Source organism: Solanum lycopersicum, chromosome 10 (assembly GCF_036512215.1).
Source record: "Solanum lycopersicum chromosome 10, SLM_r2.1".
In the NCBI taxonomy this organism is placed as follows: Eukaryota; Viridiplantae; Streptophyta; class Magnoliopsida; order Solanales; family Solanaceae; genus Solanum; species Solanum lycopersicum.
This window is the reverse complement of record NC_090809.1, coordinates 58,595,490-58,612,974: the sequence shown is the minus strand read 5'-3', so window position 1 is coordinate 58,612,974 and position 17,485 is coordinate 58,595,490. Positions and strand designations below refer to the sequence as shown.

Here is a 17,485-nt window from a genome sequence, read left to right as displayed (position 1 = left end):
TAAGTCCTAGTTCAGGTGTCTAAGTAAATTATGTGGACAACTTTAAGGGGCCGCAGATGACTTAAGCCTATATAATATATAGCTTTTACATGATGGATCCATAGAAATTAAACTATGAATTCATAGGTGATTGATATCTAGTAATTTTGATCCAACCTCTCTATTTATATATATATTTTAAAACCATTTCAATATATATAAATAATTTATTTAGAACCAAGTAAACTACATTTTATAGAATATAAACTCCAGTACATTGCATTTTCTAAAATATAAATCTCATAAACTCAATATTCTAATTCTATCTTTGCCCATATTTTTGATCTATTTGATTAATAATAATATGTTGAACCTTTTTTTGGTACAATTAATAAGTTGAACTTGCTGTATAAGAAAGATACCTTATGATCTGTTAGTGACTGCAAATGCAAGTCATGACATATGGATATAGAATGATCTGCGGAAAACCTTTTCCACCTACTTATTACTCTTGTTCGTCCTGTCTGAATGTAATCGAAAATAGTCTCTTTGTATCTTCACAACGTAGAAATAAGATTACATACACATCACCCTCGACCCCACTTGGCTAAATCAATATTTTGCACCAAACATGCATGACTTTCACTTCACTCATACTATGGTCTATGACCCCAAAAAAAATTAAAAAATATCCTCCAAAAGCTTATCTCATGTTTCCAATCAGTTTCCCTTGCTTCATTAAGCAGTTAAGTTTCTCCTATGGTGAATTGATTCATATTCAACATGGGATGGACAAAGCTCTCTTTGCCCATAATCACAGCCATAGTCTTTACCTTCTTAGCCTTCATTTTTCTCTTGTATACCGAAAGGATCACTACTGTTTCGAGGTTTAAGCTCAATTGTCCAAAAAGAATCTCTGCAGGTATATCAGCTAGTTGATTATTTTCGATCCAAATCAATTATCGTGCTGATTTCTTCTTTTTATTTCTGTACTTGATAGATGATGATAGAGCATTGGAGAGCGATTCAATAGACAATCCAGTAGACGATATTCTTGATTTTGATCCTGATGAATGCAGTGTCAATCATGGGAAATGGATGTTTAATTCTTCGATAAAGCCATTGTACACAGACAGGACATGTCCGTATATTGATAAACAATACTCTTGTATTAAGAATGGTCGAAATGATTCATATTATCTTCACTGGGAATGGAAGCCTGATGACTGCATGTTACCGAGGTTAGCAAGTTACTCCAATTTCAATTCTCTGTTTCTTTCGTAAAAATTAGCTTTATATATGTTGCTCGAACTTTTCAAAAAAAAAAAACGCCACTAGATGTATGTTATATCCTTCCAAAGTAGTGCATTTTTGGAAGTTCACGCAACACATTGCAAAATGACATCTTGACAATTAATTCAGGTTTGATCCTGAGGTTGCTCTGAGAAAGCTTCAAGGGAAAAGACTAATGTTTGTAGGGGATTCACTACAGAGAAATCAATGGATATCTTTTATTTGTTTGGTTGACTCTGTAATCCCAAAAGACAAGAAATCAATGAAACGAGGCCGCGTTCATTCTGTATTCAAAGCTAAGGTAATTCACCATAAAAATCTTGTCTTGTTCAACAATTTGCTTGAACAAACAACGGGGTTGAAGTTTGAAAAAAATTGTGATGTAACAGGAATATGATGCCACCATTGAGTTCTATTGGGCACCATTCTTAGTAGAATCTAACACCGATATTCCTATTAAAAGTGATCCAAAGCAGAGAATTATAAAAGTAGACTCAATTTCTCAGCGTGCCAAAAATTGGTTAGGAGCAGACATCCTTGTTTTCAATACTTATGTTTGGTGGATGAGTGGACTCAAGACCAAAGCACTGTAAGTTTTTTAATCTCGTGATATTAAACATGTCAGAAGAAAAAATAGAATTAAGAAGCTGTCAAAAAAGAAAAAAGATATTCTTTTTTTAACAGACTAAAACAGGAAAGTAAAACAAACAAACTGAGGCGGAGAGAGTATATACATAAGAAAAAAGTTGACTGATATGCACATTATAATTTTGAAGTGATTAAAAAAATGCAGATGGGGTGAATTCGAAAACGGAGAAGAAGGTTACGAAGAATTAGAAACAGCAGTTTCTTATAGAGTAGCATTAAGGACATGGGCGAATTGGATTGATTCAACAATTGATCCAAGCAAAACAAAAGTTTTTTTCACTACAATGTCCCCTTCACACCAAAAGTAAGTCATCACGACAAACAAACACGTCAATTTCTTATTAAAACCGCGTTAAATCCTGTAGAAATTGAACTCATTCAACCTTTTGCTATCAGAAATAAAGAATGGGGGAACATAAACGGGATCAGGTGCTTCAACGAGACGAGACCAGTAACGAAGAAGGGTCACTGGGGAAGTGGTTCAAATAAAGAGATGATGAATGTTGTTGCTAGTGTCATGAGGAGAATGAAAGTTCCTGTTACAGTACTAAACGTAACGCAACTATCTGAATACAGAATCGATGCACATACGTCGATTTATGGTGAATTGCAAGGCAAGTTGTTAACAGATGAACAAAGAGCAGATCCATTGCATTTTGCAGATTGTATACATTGGTGTTTGCCTGGAGTTCCTGATACTTGGAATCAGTTGCTTTTTGCATATTTGTAGCACAAAAGAATGTAATGCTAAAAAGTCTAAACAGACTGAAAAGAGATTATTTGGTAAATTCTTGTAACCACGTTCAATCAATACGCAAAGTAATGTTTGGTTGGTCAAAATGTTTTGAAAGTAATTTATTTATTTTTTAAACTGACTTCCCGGGTTGTTTATAGATCGATTTGGTCTAATATATGTATTACTAGTTTGATTTATGATTTTGGGTTTGTAAACGAGATAAAATGATAACCAAATCAATAACATGTTATCTATTTTGAGCGGATCGCATTTTGGTCCTTTAATGGTAAGTTTTTTATTTAATCTATAAGGAATTGTTCCTCTATTTTTTATTTTGCCTTTTGCTTTTTTACTTATTTTCATTTGTTCATATACACACGCTTTTGTGCATACTAGATGTCCAATGCCTGTGCGCCCAACACGTGATTTAGAGTAACTATAAATTTATGCATCATGATTAATATTGTAATCAGACATAAGTAAACTAAAATGTAAATTTTGTAAAGGAACATTGAAAAGGGACCTAATTAAACACAGATTCTCATTAAATATCTATACTCTCTAAGTTGTACAAACTTCATTAGATAAATTCAATCAAAATCTTGTAGACGTGTCTATTTACCCAAAAATGGCCTTACTCCAGTTAACAATTTTTTTCCATCCATATGTCTCCTCATCATTTAGCATTTATCTATTTGCAACAAAATATAGTAAAACCCTCGAGTGCATGCATATAGCTGTGTAAATGGTTGGGAAATATATTATATATTTGAATAAAATTTTAGTGAAATCAACAAGTTCGAATATAATTGCAATTAGTAGATTTTCCCAAATATATTTCCCGTACAATTAAATATTTGATGCTACAACTTGTTAGTTTATAATAACATTCAAATATTTCATGTAAAATAAATGTTCCAATGAAATCTTTCCACACCCGCAAATGATAAGAGTAAAAATAAAATGAATTAGTTTAAAACTCTGTAAGAACAAAGAGAAAATACAATAATACACTTGCATAAATCAAGCAATTGTAAAAAAAATGAAAATAAATCCAGAGTGCAGTTTATTTCTGCTAAAGAAGAGCCTTATTTTTTTCTTTATAGAAGCCAAATTTCAAAACAATGCATGTTCATTTGACTGAATAAGACACTATGAGATTAAACAAAGTGTTAACAAAGAAACAATTAAAAAAATTATGAATAGACATGAAAACTTTACGAAATCATTTAAGAGCGGTTGATCAATTCCAAACATCTGAATAGGTAGAATTTTTTCTTCGCCATTATTGTCTTCTTCCATTTTTTTTTCAGATTTTTTTTCGATACATCTGGGTCAAACTCCAACATTTCCAATGTATTTTACTAAATAAAAATGGTTGATTCTGCTGACTAAAGTGTAAACGTATATCGACCTCTTTCTTCTCGTAGACATTTCTACAAACACTTGATGGGCATAAGGTTACTCAATTAAGTTCTTCTAATACTAATATGAGATCATGAGGTCCATCTCATCCTCCTTCAAATATCGGTGCTATGACAATGTATTGACAAGGTTTTTATTGTGCATTTAGTGAACTACCACAAATGTAGCAAAAATCGGATACATTATCGATATGTTGAGAAGGAGAAAGAGAAGCAGATCATATTGTTCTCTTATTCATCTTTTTTGATATGTGTGGATTCATATTTTTAATGTATCTAGTTATTTTTATCTTCTTAAATTAATGTATAATACCTTCCTTTTAACACTATGATACATTACAAATCATCATGCTCAATATATTGTGTTCAAATTGTATAATTTATCGTGTGTCAATTGTTGTTATGTATTTATGGTGTTAAATTTTTGGAAAATGCACTAAACATTTGTCTGAAATCTCAGAGACACACTTATACTATACTAAGGTGCTATTACCTCATAAACTTATTTTATATTTTCTACCCTTTTGGGCTTACATGGCACTATCTTGAAAAAAAAAGTCAACCAGCGTTGGGCCCACAAAATAGTGTCACTTAGACCAAAAAAGGGTAGAAAATTATTAATAAAATAAGTTCAGGGGGTAATAGGACCTTCGTATATCATAAGTGTGTCTCTAAGATTTTGAACATAGGTTGAGGGGATACTTGTGCATTATCCCTTAAATTTTAGACTTATTTAAATTTGAAGATTATGTGCTTGTACATATTAACCAACAAATACACTTGATACATAAACGTTATTATTCTATAGATAAAGCATCGTGTATCAAATGAATTGATATGTACATGATGCACAGTATATATCATATTCAACAATTTTAAAACTTTATTACATGTATCATATACATATCAACTCACTAAAACTTGTTAAATGTATTTTTTTTATAAAATATAATATTTCTCAAACAAAATAAGATACACAAATAGTAATGTATCACACATTAATTTTTAGTATTTCTTTCTTACTGCAACTGCTGTTCATTGAGAATAGAACTGTCCAATTTCACTACTGTATTAGTTCTTCTTGAGTAATCCAATTAAGTTTTGTTATTGTTCCTTTATTCTGGTTGAAGTTTGTTCCAACTAATTTTTTTTTTTAAAAAAAAGGCATTAAAACTTGGTAAAGTTGAAGTAGGTACTGTCTTTATTTTTGATAAATACGTAACATATGTTTATCCGAGGTAATTTTTCGTAAAAAAAAGGTGAAAATTTCACAAATAGTCGTTATAATAAATTTAATTATATTTCGTAGCTATAATTTAAATATTTGTCAATCATACCTACAATTTAAACCGTCTTGTTTGTATAATTTGCGCGTGAGTTTGTATAAATTACGGGTATATTTTATATATAATTGAACTATTTGTAGAAAGTTAAAATTTCAAATTATACAAACTCAAAATCCTAGCCCACATAATTATTATTAAACATTAATTAACAAAAATTCTAATTTAGGATGATTACTAACTAATATTCATCTTAATTTTCCCACAGAAGAAGTGACTTCGAAAGCTTACAACTCCAAGCCCATTTGTGAAAGCCCAACAATATTGGGTCTCGTGCAACGAACGAGTCTCGTCTAGTTTTCGAAGATACAGTTCTAATTTCTGGAAGCTTCGGGAACCTAATATAGCTGATTCCTTGTTCCCCAAGTTCCCAAAATAGAACAAAAACAGAAATTCCATATATATACTTGTATAGAAAAGAGTGTTGTAGGAATCAGCTATGGCGGGAGGAGGAAACTTTCTTCACAGGGTTATTTCTTACGTAGAGAACAAACTGATCGTCAATGGACTCGCCAACAAGTAATCTATTGTTCGTTGCTTTTGGTTTATTTTCGTATTTATTTTTGTTATTTGTAGTTTTGATGATTTGACAAATCTGGGAACCTTGTAAAGGTACCAGTTTCTTAATTGTCTGTTGCAGGGTTCTTGCTTGAGTATTGTAGATGAAACAAACTCAGGGACCTAGTAGAGGTACCAGACTCTCATGATGAGGAGCCAGTTGATTGCCAGCTGGAGACGGTACAGAAAGTAGGTGCATACTTCCCGATGACGTCAGAAAGTGTGACTTTTCCAGCCAATGGCAAAGAAGTTTGGGAAAGTGACTTGCTCATATAAAAGGCACTTTCCTAAATATTTTTGGGCAGTTTTTGCAACTTAATAAAAACTTTTCAAGAACTCTTGCAAAGGCTACTACAAAGCAAAGGCAGAATTATTCCAAGAACAACAGCAATATCTGGAGCTTTTCGTTTAGTTATTTAGGAATACATTCTCTTGTTCTTAAACTGTAAACCATTCCTGAATCTATAAAGGAATTGGTGTGTTGTGTTAAAAGTCTAGGTTGTCTAGGTGGGATAGCTTAGTGGGTATATTGTTTTCTACTTAGGCTTGTTAAGCAATAGAGTACTATTGCTTAACGGTAAGATTGATAACTCTTTCTTACGTTTGGTGTAATCGTGTTTTACTTTTGCTTTTGAAGATTAGTGAAAACGATTGAAAATCCTGTGAGACAGGTCGTGGTTTTACTCCCTTAAGCAAGGAGGTTTTCACGTAAAATCATTGTGTTGATTTTACTGCATTTAACTTTCTGATATTTTTCTGGAGTGAAGTAAGAGACCTGATCCATTACTTGTTAAGTGAAGGCTCATATTCTATCAGTTTTCATTTCAGTTTTTTTCTATAGAGAGCAAATGTTTATTAGAATATATTTTTACAATGGATTGAAACATGTTAAACCTTTTTGCTAAACATACTCTGTTGATTGTTATTGTCTTCAGTTAACAATTTATAATCTAGCTCGCTCTTTTCATGTTTGAAGTTATCAAAAATTGATGGAGTAAAGTAGGAATGACGATGAGGCGAGGGCAGGGTAGTTAACAGTGTTTTGCGAGTTGAGTTTAGGCCATAAATTAGTCCAACATAAAGTTAAGGGGTGTTACGGAGTAAAACTCGTCAAGTTGATCAGTTTTACCAATCTATTCAACAATAAATTAATGAAATTTAGGAGTAATCGATGAGGTACATCAATTCAATCATTGATTTTTGAATTGAGAGAGTTCACCAACGTGTTTGGATTGTCCTATCAAGTGTGGGGGTTGTTGTTGTTGTTGGATTATGCTATATCAAGTTTGGGGTTGTGGTTTTAGTACATTACATCTTAAGCTTGCCAAAGATGGATCTATAGGCTTGTAGGTTGTAATGATTGTGAAGATGATGGAAATTTAGCATTATCATACACAATCTCTATTTTATCTTCTTTTTTATTGGGAAAGTTCTTAGTATCTGTTGCACTTTTGTGTTGTGCTCGATTGAGGGAATGATTTTCTTCTCTTTAAAGTGAGTTGTGTGTTCTTTTATTTTTTTATTTCTGATAACATTGGTGTTTATACAATCTTGCGTGCTCTTCGACTAATTTTAATTTCAACAAATGAAAAGATGAAAAAGATTTTCTTGCAGCTTTATTTAAACAAAATATTAGAATCTATAGAGTTGTTGTTGCATTACTATTTAGCTTTTTAGGCAAGTTATAGCTTCTATGGAGGCAGTCGTATTTACAAGTATTACCATTTCTCGCTTATGTTGCTGACCACTTGTAGACATCCTAGTTGATGTAAAATTGTTGATAGAGTTAAAATGATGTTGTGTGCCAGGAATTAATTTTGTAGGGAGTGTTTGGAATTACTTCATGTGACTGACCTATCAAAAGAAAAAAAACCACGCGACTAGTTCTCTGTTTAAAAGGATAAATTGTTCCTACGACAAGTGGAAACAGATCCTTCTGCTACCATGGGAAATCTATTTTTTTCTTTCTTTTTAATTTTGTGATGTCCTCTAGTGTGAAGCCTGAGATATTATACTGATTGTCTTGGAAATATGTCCATTAACTGTATCTTTCTTTTAATCTCAGCCAAACTTTTCAAAGATTTGCAGTAAGGACCTCGAAGAGAATATGTTAACTTTCCCATTGTTAGTTAATCTGTTAGTTTTCTTTCCTATTTTCTGTTAGTGCAGTTAGTTAGCCAGCTTTGTATGCACATGGTTAGTTAGCTGCAGATTCAGTTAGTTAGTGTGTGTGTGTGTTGTAAACGTGAGTGGAATGATAGGAGTTAGTTAGAGGATTAACATTGCTGCAATATGCTTGTATATATATGTAGATCACATGTAAGATTCATGAATACAAGATAACAACTTCTTCCTTCTTCCTCCTCTTCTTCTTCAAACTCAGCTTAGTCCTAGAAGTTTCAATGGAGTAATTTCGAACTCCATGCTAGAATTTGTCATGGTATCAGAGCAATGTTAGATCAAAGCAGTGTAGGCTAAGTAGAGGTTGTGAAGAAGACAACGACAGACAACAATGGTGGCTGGAAGAATTGATCCAAATGATCCTCTTTATATAGGTCCATCAGATGCTTCAAATGCAGTTTTGATTCCTATCAAACTCACAGGACCTGAAAATTATGGAATATGGAGTCGATCAATGAGAATTGCTTTGACACGGAAGAGGAAAATTGGATTCATTACAGGAGCTTGCAGCAGATCTTTGTATCGAGATGAGTTACATGAACAGTGGGAAACATGTAATGCAATTGTGCTATCTTGGTTGATGAATTCAGTTAGTGAAGATCTTCTAAGTGGAATAGTATATGCTACTAGTGCTTATACAGTTTGGCAAGACTTAAAAGAGAGGTTTGACAAGGTTAATCGAATGAGAGTTTATCAATTATACAGGGAGATCAACACACTCTCACAAGGTACAAATTCTGTTTCATCATACTACACAAAACTGAAGAACTTGTGGGGGGAATTTGATGCACTTGTGCCAGCTCCTAGTTGTGCTTGTCCAAAATCCAAAGAGTATGCTGATCATCTATATCAGCTTAGACTAATTCAGTTTCTTAGTGGGTTGAATGAGTCGTATGAACAGGCTAAGAGGCAAATTTTGCTAAAAGGTGTTACTCCTACCATTAATCAAGCTTATGCTATGATTGTAGAGGATGAGCTGCAACAACAAACAACTTGTGTATCCATTTCTAACAAGGTATCTGATGTAGTAGCTATGAATGTTAACAGAGGAAACAATTATGATCAAGGAAATCAGAGTAACAAAGGAAGAAAATGTGAACATTGTCAATATACTGGACATACTAAGGAGAATTGTTACAGGTTAATTGGTTATCCAGCTGATTGGAAACACAGAAAGAGGTCTGGTTTTAATAATGCAAGGTCAGGCCACATGCATTCTTCATCTGGAGGAAATAACCATAACCTTGTTGGAGAAGCCAACAATATATCCAAAGAGAACTCTGGAGAAGCCTCTTCTAGTCATCATGAAGTTAACAATGCTTTTATGGCTAGAGGACATGCATTCACTGATGGAGAATATAAGCAAATAATGGACATGTTGGGGAAAGATAAGAGGGAAATGAAGCAGGCCAACATGACAGGTATGGCAAATTGTTTTTCAACTAATGTTGCCTCTCATTGTTGGATAGTAGACTCTGGAGCTTCTCATCACATTACAACAAATGAGCATTTGCTAAGAAATAGTAAATGTACTGCTAGCTCTCACCAAGACAAAGTGAACTTACCTACAGGTGACAAGGCTTCTATAACACACATAGGAGATACACAATTGTTTAACAATGAAATGATCAAAGATGTGTTGTGTGTACCTGAGTTCAAGTTCAACCTGTTGTCTGTATCACAGTTGACTAGGGAACTATCTTGTTTTGTCTCTTTTTACCCTGAATTCTATATATTTCAGGATCTTTACAGTGGCAGGGTGAAGGGGATTGGTAGGGAAGAAGGGAACTTGTACATATTCAGAACTGATTCTGACATGAAGAGCAAATGTGAAACTCAAACTCCTCAGAAAATTGTTGTAGAGGTATCACTACAAGATTGTGAGTTGTGGCATAGAAGGCTTGGTCATCCTTCAAACCAAGTATTGCATTGTTTAGACATATTACATAACAATAAAGGCAGTGATTTACTTACCAGTTGCTCAGTATGTCCATTAGCTAAGCAAACTAGATTGTCATTCCCTATCAGTGCATCAAAAACCTCTAAATGTTTTGAGCTTGTTCACATGGATCTTTGGGGACCATATAAGGTTCCCACATTTGATAAGAAATACTATTTTCTTACAGTTGTTGATGATTACAGCAGATATACTTGGATACATTTACTGCAGCTTAAATTTGAAACTATAGTAGCTATAAAAACCTTCTTTACATTAATAAAGAATCAGTTTGGGTGTACAATCAAGACTGTAAGGTCAGACAATGGGACAGAATTTTTCAACTCTCAATGCAAAGAATTGTTTACAAGTCTAGGTACTATACATCAGAGTAGTTGCCCTCACACACCACAACAAAATGGTGTAGTGGAGAGGAAGCATAGACACATATTGAATGTAGCTAGAGCTATCAGATTTTAGTCTTGCATGCCACTTAGATTCTGGGGAATTTGTGTTCAAGCAGCTGTGTATTTGATTAATAGAATACCATCATCCAATCTTCATAACAAAAGTCCTTATGAGAGGTTGTTGTCTAAGTCTCCTAATATCAGTCATTTGAGAGTTATAGGTTGTCTTGGTTATGCTTCTGTTATTCCTAAACATGATAAATTCTCAGAAAAAGCAAAGCCTGTGATCATGATGGGATATTCAGAAACTCAGAAGGGCTATTTGTTAATGGATATACAGACTAAGAAGTTCCTAGTGAATAGAGATGTGGTATTTCAAGAACATATCTTTCCTTTTTCTACTTCAAAAAATTCACAAACACCTGTTAATGATCCATTACCTGATAGCCTTGAAGAAGAACAGGATTCAGAAGAGATAGCACCTGATGATTATATACCAACAGATACACAGAATGATGTTACTTCCACTAGTTTGAGTGGTGTTCCTGATGAAATATTGCATACTCAGCATAAAGATATGTTGCTTCAAGACTCAAATGTTGATTCAACGTCTTCTAGAAAGTCATCTAGACTTACTAAACCTCCCATTTGGATGAAAGATTATATGACTACTGCTGTTGGACAGAATAGTAAGTATCCTCTGGCAAATCACCTTAGTTATGATCATATGTCATCAAAGTATCATAGCTACCTGGCCAACTTTTCAGATACAGTTGAACCTCAAACATTTGGCCAAGCTAGTAAAGATCCAAAATGGATTGAGGCCATGAAATTAGAAGTTAAAGCTCTTGAAGATAACAAGACATGGTTGGTAGTTGATCTACCTTTAGGGAAACATATTGTTGGTTCTAAGTGGATCTACAAAATCAAATACAAGGCCGATGGAGACATAGAAAGATTTAAAGCTAGACTTGTAGCTAAGGGTTATAGTCAACAAGAAGGATTGAATTATCATGATACATTCTCACCAATTGCAAAAATGGTAACTGTTAGAAGTGTTATTGCAGTGGCAGTTTCAAAAGGATGGTTTCTTTACCAAATGGATGTATACAATGCCTTTTTACAAGGAGATTTGGATGAGGAAGTATATATGGAGATGCCTGAAGGTTTCAGATCTCAAGGGTCAACCAAAGTTTGTAAATTGCTTAAATCCTTGTATGGACTTAAGCAAGCATCCAGACAATGGAATATCAAGTTGTCCAACACTTTGTTATCTGCAGGCTTCATCCAAAGTTCTTATGATTATTCATTGTTCACTTTGAAGAAGCCAGAGGGGATGGTTATAGTACTGATCTATGTTGATGATTTACTCATTACTGGTGACAATGAGTTATTAATCAGAGAAGCAAAAAAAGTATTGCATCAGAAGTTTAAACTCAAAGATTTAGGAGAACTCAAATATTTCTTGGGAATTGAGGTACTAAGGTCCAGAACAGGTGTTATCTTGAATTAAAGGAAATATATATTAGAGCTTATTTCTGATACAGGATTGAGTGGTGCAAAACCTGTAAATACACCATTAGAAACTAACTTTAGGTTGACATCAGTAGAATTTGATCAAACTGCTGGAATACAAGGAGATGATGTGCTAATAGATAATTCAGCCTACCAAAGATTAGTAGGAAAACTAATGTATGCTACCATTACAAGACCTGACATTAGTTATGCTGTGCAAACACTAAGTCAGTTTATGCAACATCCAAAAAGGTCTCATTGGGAAGCAGCTATCAGGGTGGTGAGATACTTAAAAGGAACAGTTGGTTAGGGTATATGGCTGAAGGCTCAGTCAGCTACAACATTAACATGTTGGTGTGATTCAGACTGGGCTGCGTGTCCTAATACTAGGAGGTCAGTAACAGGCTACATAGTAAAATTTGGAGATTCTTTAGTGTCTTGGAAGTCCAAGAAGCAACAGACAGTGTCCAGAAGTTCAGTTGAAGCTGAATACAGAAGCATGGCTTCAGCAATAGCAGAAGTGACATGGTTGATAGGATTATTCAATGAGCTCAATGTGCCAATACAAATGCCAATTACAGTGTGGAGTGATAGTAAATCTGCTATTCAATTAGCTGCAAATCCTGTGTTCCATGAAAGAACCAAGCACATCGAAATAGATTGCCATTTCATTAGAGACAAAGTTAAGGCTGGATTGATTCAAACAGAGTATGTACACACACATCAACAAATTGCTGATCTATTAACCAAAGGATTGAGTCAGACTCAACATCTTCATCTGTTAGGCAAGCTAGGTGTGCTTAACGTATTGCATCCTTCAGCTTGAGGGGGAGTGTTAACTTTCCCATTGTTAGTTAATCTGTTAGTTTTCTTTCCTATTTTCTGTTAGTGCAGTTAGTTAGCCAGCTTTGTATGCACATGGTTAGTTAGCTGCAGATTCAGTTAGTTAGTGTGTGTGTGTGTTGTAAACGTGAGTGGAATGATAGGAGTTAGTTAGAGGATTAACATTGCTGCAATATGCTTGTATATATATGTAGATCACATGTAAGATTCATGAATACAAGATAACAACTTCTTCCTTCTTCCTCCTCTTCTTCTTCAAACTCAGCTTAGTCCTAGAAGTTTCAATGGAGTAATTTCGAACTCCATGCTAGAATTTGTCAGAATAGATGATCTATCTAAAATGGGTAACTAATATACCAATATCTCTTCCTTATTCTAGTCAAGTTTTCAGTCTGTTCTGAGCACATCTGTTTTCATACATGCAGCTGTGCAGACCAAGCGAAAAATTGCTGACCAGATCGAGGATGTGTCAAAAAACTTTGAGGTTTTAACTGTGGAACTCTTAAAAGTAATTATAACAAGTCTAAACTGATGAGTAATTTACTAACTGATCATTTTTCTGCAGTCATACAAGAACAAGTAACTTGGAAGCAATGGTGTAAGGATGTACAGAGTTAGCTTTTTTCTCCCAAACTAATATTTTGAAGAAAATAGAGTCCTTGTTTCTGTCTGACTATGATCCCTCGAGGATAATTGCAGTTCTGTAATGTGGCTTTGTTGCACATGGCAGTGTAGAAGTGATCTTAGTAGTGATGCCACAATGTTGCATCGTATTGTTTTCCCATTTTTGTCGCTTTTGTGATATGTGTTTTGTAAGTGCTTGTGAATTTCGAATTATGTCTCTAGAAAGCATGTGAAAAAGTGCACGGAGTATCTGCTCAATCTTTGGTGCTCTATAGCTTGACATTTTATCTTTTATGTACAGGAGACGCTATGAGAATTGAGAACTATGCGCACCTTTAGTCCTGTACTGAATTTTTTACAACTTCTATACTAAAGTTGTTGTCCGAGCACACAGATTTTGCTTCCTTTGTAAAGGTTTGGCCTTTCATATCATAATTTAAAAATATCAAGTCATCTTAAATAAGTGTAGTAAGTAGAGCAGTCAATATGGGCTAGGCCCGTTGTGTCAGTCTGGCCTAACTCGGATTTAGTAGGGTTGTGTTAAAATTTTTGGAGTTCATTTAAAAAAAGGGTTTTTTATTCTGATCTGAATAAGCCTGTTGATTTGAGGGGCTTGAGAAATATTGGTAGGGTCGGCCTGTGGGCCAATAAAATTTAATTAAAAAATATAATATAATATTAAACTTAAAATTAAAGAGAGTCTAAACTCAAAACGTTAATATTTCTATTTAGATATTTATACTTTTACTTGAAAAAACTTAACATTTTTTCTTGAAAATGGTAACTTAACTTAATAAATATTTTATAAAAACAATTTTATTTGTGAATTTGATAACAAGTAGTAACATTAACATCATGCAATATTGTTTTGTCGATATTTATGATAACATTTTTAAATTATAATTATAATTTAAATTAATAATATATATATATATATATAATTTTAAAAAGTGGGTTGACCCGACAAACCTGTAGCCCACGTACTTGTGGGTTGGGTCGACCATTTTCCGGTCCACACCAAAAATGGGCTAGCCCGGCCTGACTCGTAAAATATCAAAGCCCGTATGAGTTAGTCCGGATGGGCTGGGTTAGCCCATATTGACAGCTCTAGTAATAAGTATTATTTACATGTTTAAATATTAAAGAAAAAATAAAATTAGGCTAATATATTTAATTGACCTGTAAAACATATATTCAACATTCTTGTTGGCATGTAGTGTTGAATTGATCTTTTTTTCTTTAATAACATTAACATTGATTTGAGCTTTTTTTTGAGTTACTAAGATATATATGAGTTATCTTGAACTATTCAAAAATATTAGTTTCTAACTTGAAATGTTAAAAGACAAAATTATGAAAAAGTTAAATAAATATTTATAAATTTTATCACACTGAATACCTGTGTATATAAAATATTTTTAAAATGTATACCTATAACGTCAGACTGGTTTGATTTTTAAGAGTGCATGGCCAATTTTGAACCACTCTTTTCTGATGTCCAATTAGAGTTTATGTACACGCTAGAGGTTTATAGTGACAAAACTGCTTCTTATAAAGTCTTGTCCAGATGTACAAGTTAGGTTTTATTTTTTCTTCAATTAAAGTCGATACTTATTAATTAGTTTAGACTAAATTAGCTTAAAAGTTAATACCAACTACCTAATTAAAAATAAATATATATATGTCTCGTGTTGAATTTTCCATTAACATTTATCAAATATAATATATTTATTACAATAAATTATTAAAATATTCAATGAGCTAATATATACTACAACGTTTCGAAGCACAAGACTAGAGAGTCGTCCCACTTGACTCTAGTGTTCAAGGTAGGGCATAGTTTATTATACTAAAATAATACATATATGAGAAACCTGAGTTGTTACTCGAACTAGAAACTGCATTATCTTAGAAATTCAAAATCATGCACCCACAACAAATGATTTTTCTGGCCTGTGTGGTAATATTTGTAGAGTACATCCCCATGTAGCAAACTTTGAATAACTTTCTGTCAATTTCAAAGTTTGACAGATTTGGTATTGAAATTTTCAACTAAAATCTTAGCAAAATTTCTTCACAAGTGAAAAGATTGAAACTTTGTGTTCTTTGTGATATCACTGGTGACATCATTAGGAGTAGATTTTTTTATAAATACAAAGCTCTTGCTCATTTCAATACAAAAGGAGAGAAAGAAGAGTGAAGCATAGGAAAATAATCTGTGAGGAAAAATAGAGAGTGTGAGCGATATTGTAGTGAGGTGGAAAATTCAAAAGAGTGTTATCTCTTTTGAATGTGTAGTGGTGGTCTTTGGAGTTTTACTCAGACATACAAGTGTAAAATCCTTACAATAGTGATATTCGTTGCTCCTATCGGGTCGTGGTTTTTCCCTTATTTAGGGGGTTTCCACGTAAAATTTTGTTGTCATTATATTTGTTTTATTTTCGTTGATTAACCACATTGTTGTGTTCCGCATTTATTGTCTTTATTACCGCAAATATTATTTCTGTTACGGATTTATCCCCAACAATATTAACATTAACCATGGCCCAGACCAACACTAATAGAACTTACACCATCACTGAAGGTGCCAATGTCACAAAACCAGGATGTTCTAAGCAGTGTGGGAATGAAACGGTTTCGTACCCATTCGGTATGTCTCTGAAGGAAATCTTTACGAGCACATTCACAACCAACGTGGAGCGGGTTGGTTAACTTGGAAAAACCGTGTGAGGATTGCAGCAGAGATTGCCATTACACTAGCTTATCTTCATTCGTTTGCGTCCATGCCTATAATTCATAGGGATGTTAAGTCTGCCAACATATTGTTAGATAATGTTTACACAGCTAAAGTGGCAGATTTTGGAGCATCAAGGTTAATTCCTCTAGATCAGACACATGTCGCCACATTGGTTCTAGGGACATCGGGGTACTTGGATCCAGAATATTTTCGTACAAGTCAACTGACTGAGAAAAGCGATGTTTACAGCTTTGGAGTAGTTCTGGCAGAACTTTTGACAGGGTTGAAACCTATTATTAGAGCTAGAGATGAAGACAACAAGAATTTGGCCGATTTTTTGGTGTTGTCCATGAATGAGAATAGCTTGTTTGATATTATTGATGGTCGTATTTTGCAGGAAGGGAGTCATGAGCAACTCCAAAAGATGGCTGAGTTGGCGAAGAAGTGCCTTCAGCCGCATGGAGAAGATAGGCCTACAATGAAGGAAATGTCTATCGAGCTTGAAGGTTTGAGTAAGGTAACTGGAATCTCTTCTGCTTTTTCATCCTGTTCATGTTGTATAGATTTAAGTCTTCTTTTTCTTTGTATGTATCTTCGCTGTATTTCATTGTATGAGAAAGAATAAAGTCTGTTAAGCGAGCATATACCACTTAGATACATTAAATTTAAGTGAACATATACACGAGACAACATATCGTAACTATATTCATCCTGGTTGTATGTGTTGATAAATCCATTGGGACAAAGGGCTTGGGAATTCGGTATTTCTTCTTCTTTTTTTTTTGCTTTTCGGTTCTTGTATCATGCGTACAGAATCGAAATAATTCGATCCGGTTCAATTTTTATTATTTCTGTTCGATTTTTGTTAGTTCGATTTTTTTATGGTGACATAAAATGGAAAAAAAAATATTAACAAAAAAAATACTTGATGTGGTCGCCGGTCGACTTGGATTGGCTGTTGTGCATGCTGGTCGACTGGAACTGGCGAGTGGCGACTCGATGCCAATCGCCGAAAGAGAACTATGCCAAGGTCGCCGGAAAGATAACTTGCCTAGTCAAAACTCAAAATTGAAAAAGATTGAAAAAGTAAAGTGTTAAGAAAGGTAGAAAATTAGTGGAAGAGGAAAAAGTTTGAAAAGACTCACAAAAGGTTTTAAGTTTTGTGCACTCTTTTGATTTAATTTTATTTTATTTTTAAATTTAATTATAATATTTATTATTTAATATAATATATTTTGATAAATGAACTACCAAAATTCTT

At 33.7% G+C, this 17,485-nt stretch overlaps 3 protein-coding genes across 3 annotated transcripts; all 3 read left to right on the top strand.

The window, feature by feature from the left end:
• Positions 1-689: 689 nt before the first annotated feature.
• Positions 690-2,940, top strand: LOC101247477 (protein trichome birefringence-like 3). The gene is made up of 6 exons (XM_004249022.5): positions 690-901; positions 980-1,220; positions 1,402-1,573; positions 1,662-1,861; positions 2,066-2,224; positions 2,317-2,940. Exons 1-6 carry the CDS (start codon positions 763-765, stop codon positions 2,648-2,650), a joined length of 1,245 nt encoding a protein of 414 aa, XP_004249070.1. The 5' UTR covers positions 690-762; the 3' UTR covers positions 2,651-2,940.
• Positions 2,941-5,833: 2,893 nt separating this feature from the next.
• Positions 5,834-13,665, top strand: LOC101246395 (uncharacterized). Its single transcript, XM_069290063.1, has 6 exons — positions 5,834-5,942; positions 8,047-8,090; positions 13,190-13,207; positions 13,289-13,371; positions 13,429-13,442; positions 13,563-13,665. The coding sequence occupies exons 1-6, from the start codon at positions 5,863-5,865 to the stop codon at positions 13,663-13,665; spliced, it is 342 nt and encodes a 113-aa protein (XP_069146164.1). The 5' UTR covers positions 5,834-5,862.
• Positions 13,666-16,028: 2,363 nt separating this feature from the next.
• On the top strand, positions 16,029-16,793 carry LOC101246105 (wall-associated receptor kinase 5-like). Its single transcript, XM_069290062.1, has 3 exons — positions 16,029-16,137; positions 16,230-16,741; positions 16,788-16,793. The coding sequence occupies exons 1-3, from the start codon at positions 16,029-16,031 to the stop codon at positions 16,791-16,793; spliced, it is 627 nt and encodes a 208-aa protein (XP_069146163.1).
• Positions 16,794-17,485: the final 692 nt, after the last annotated feature.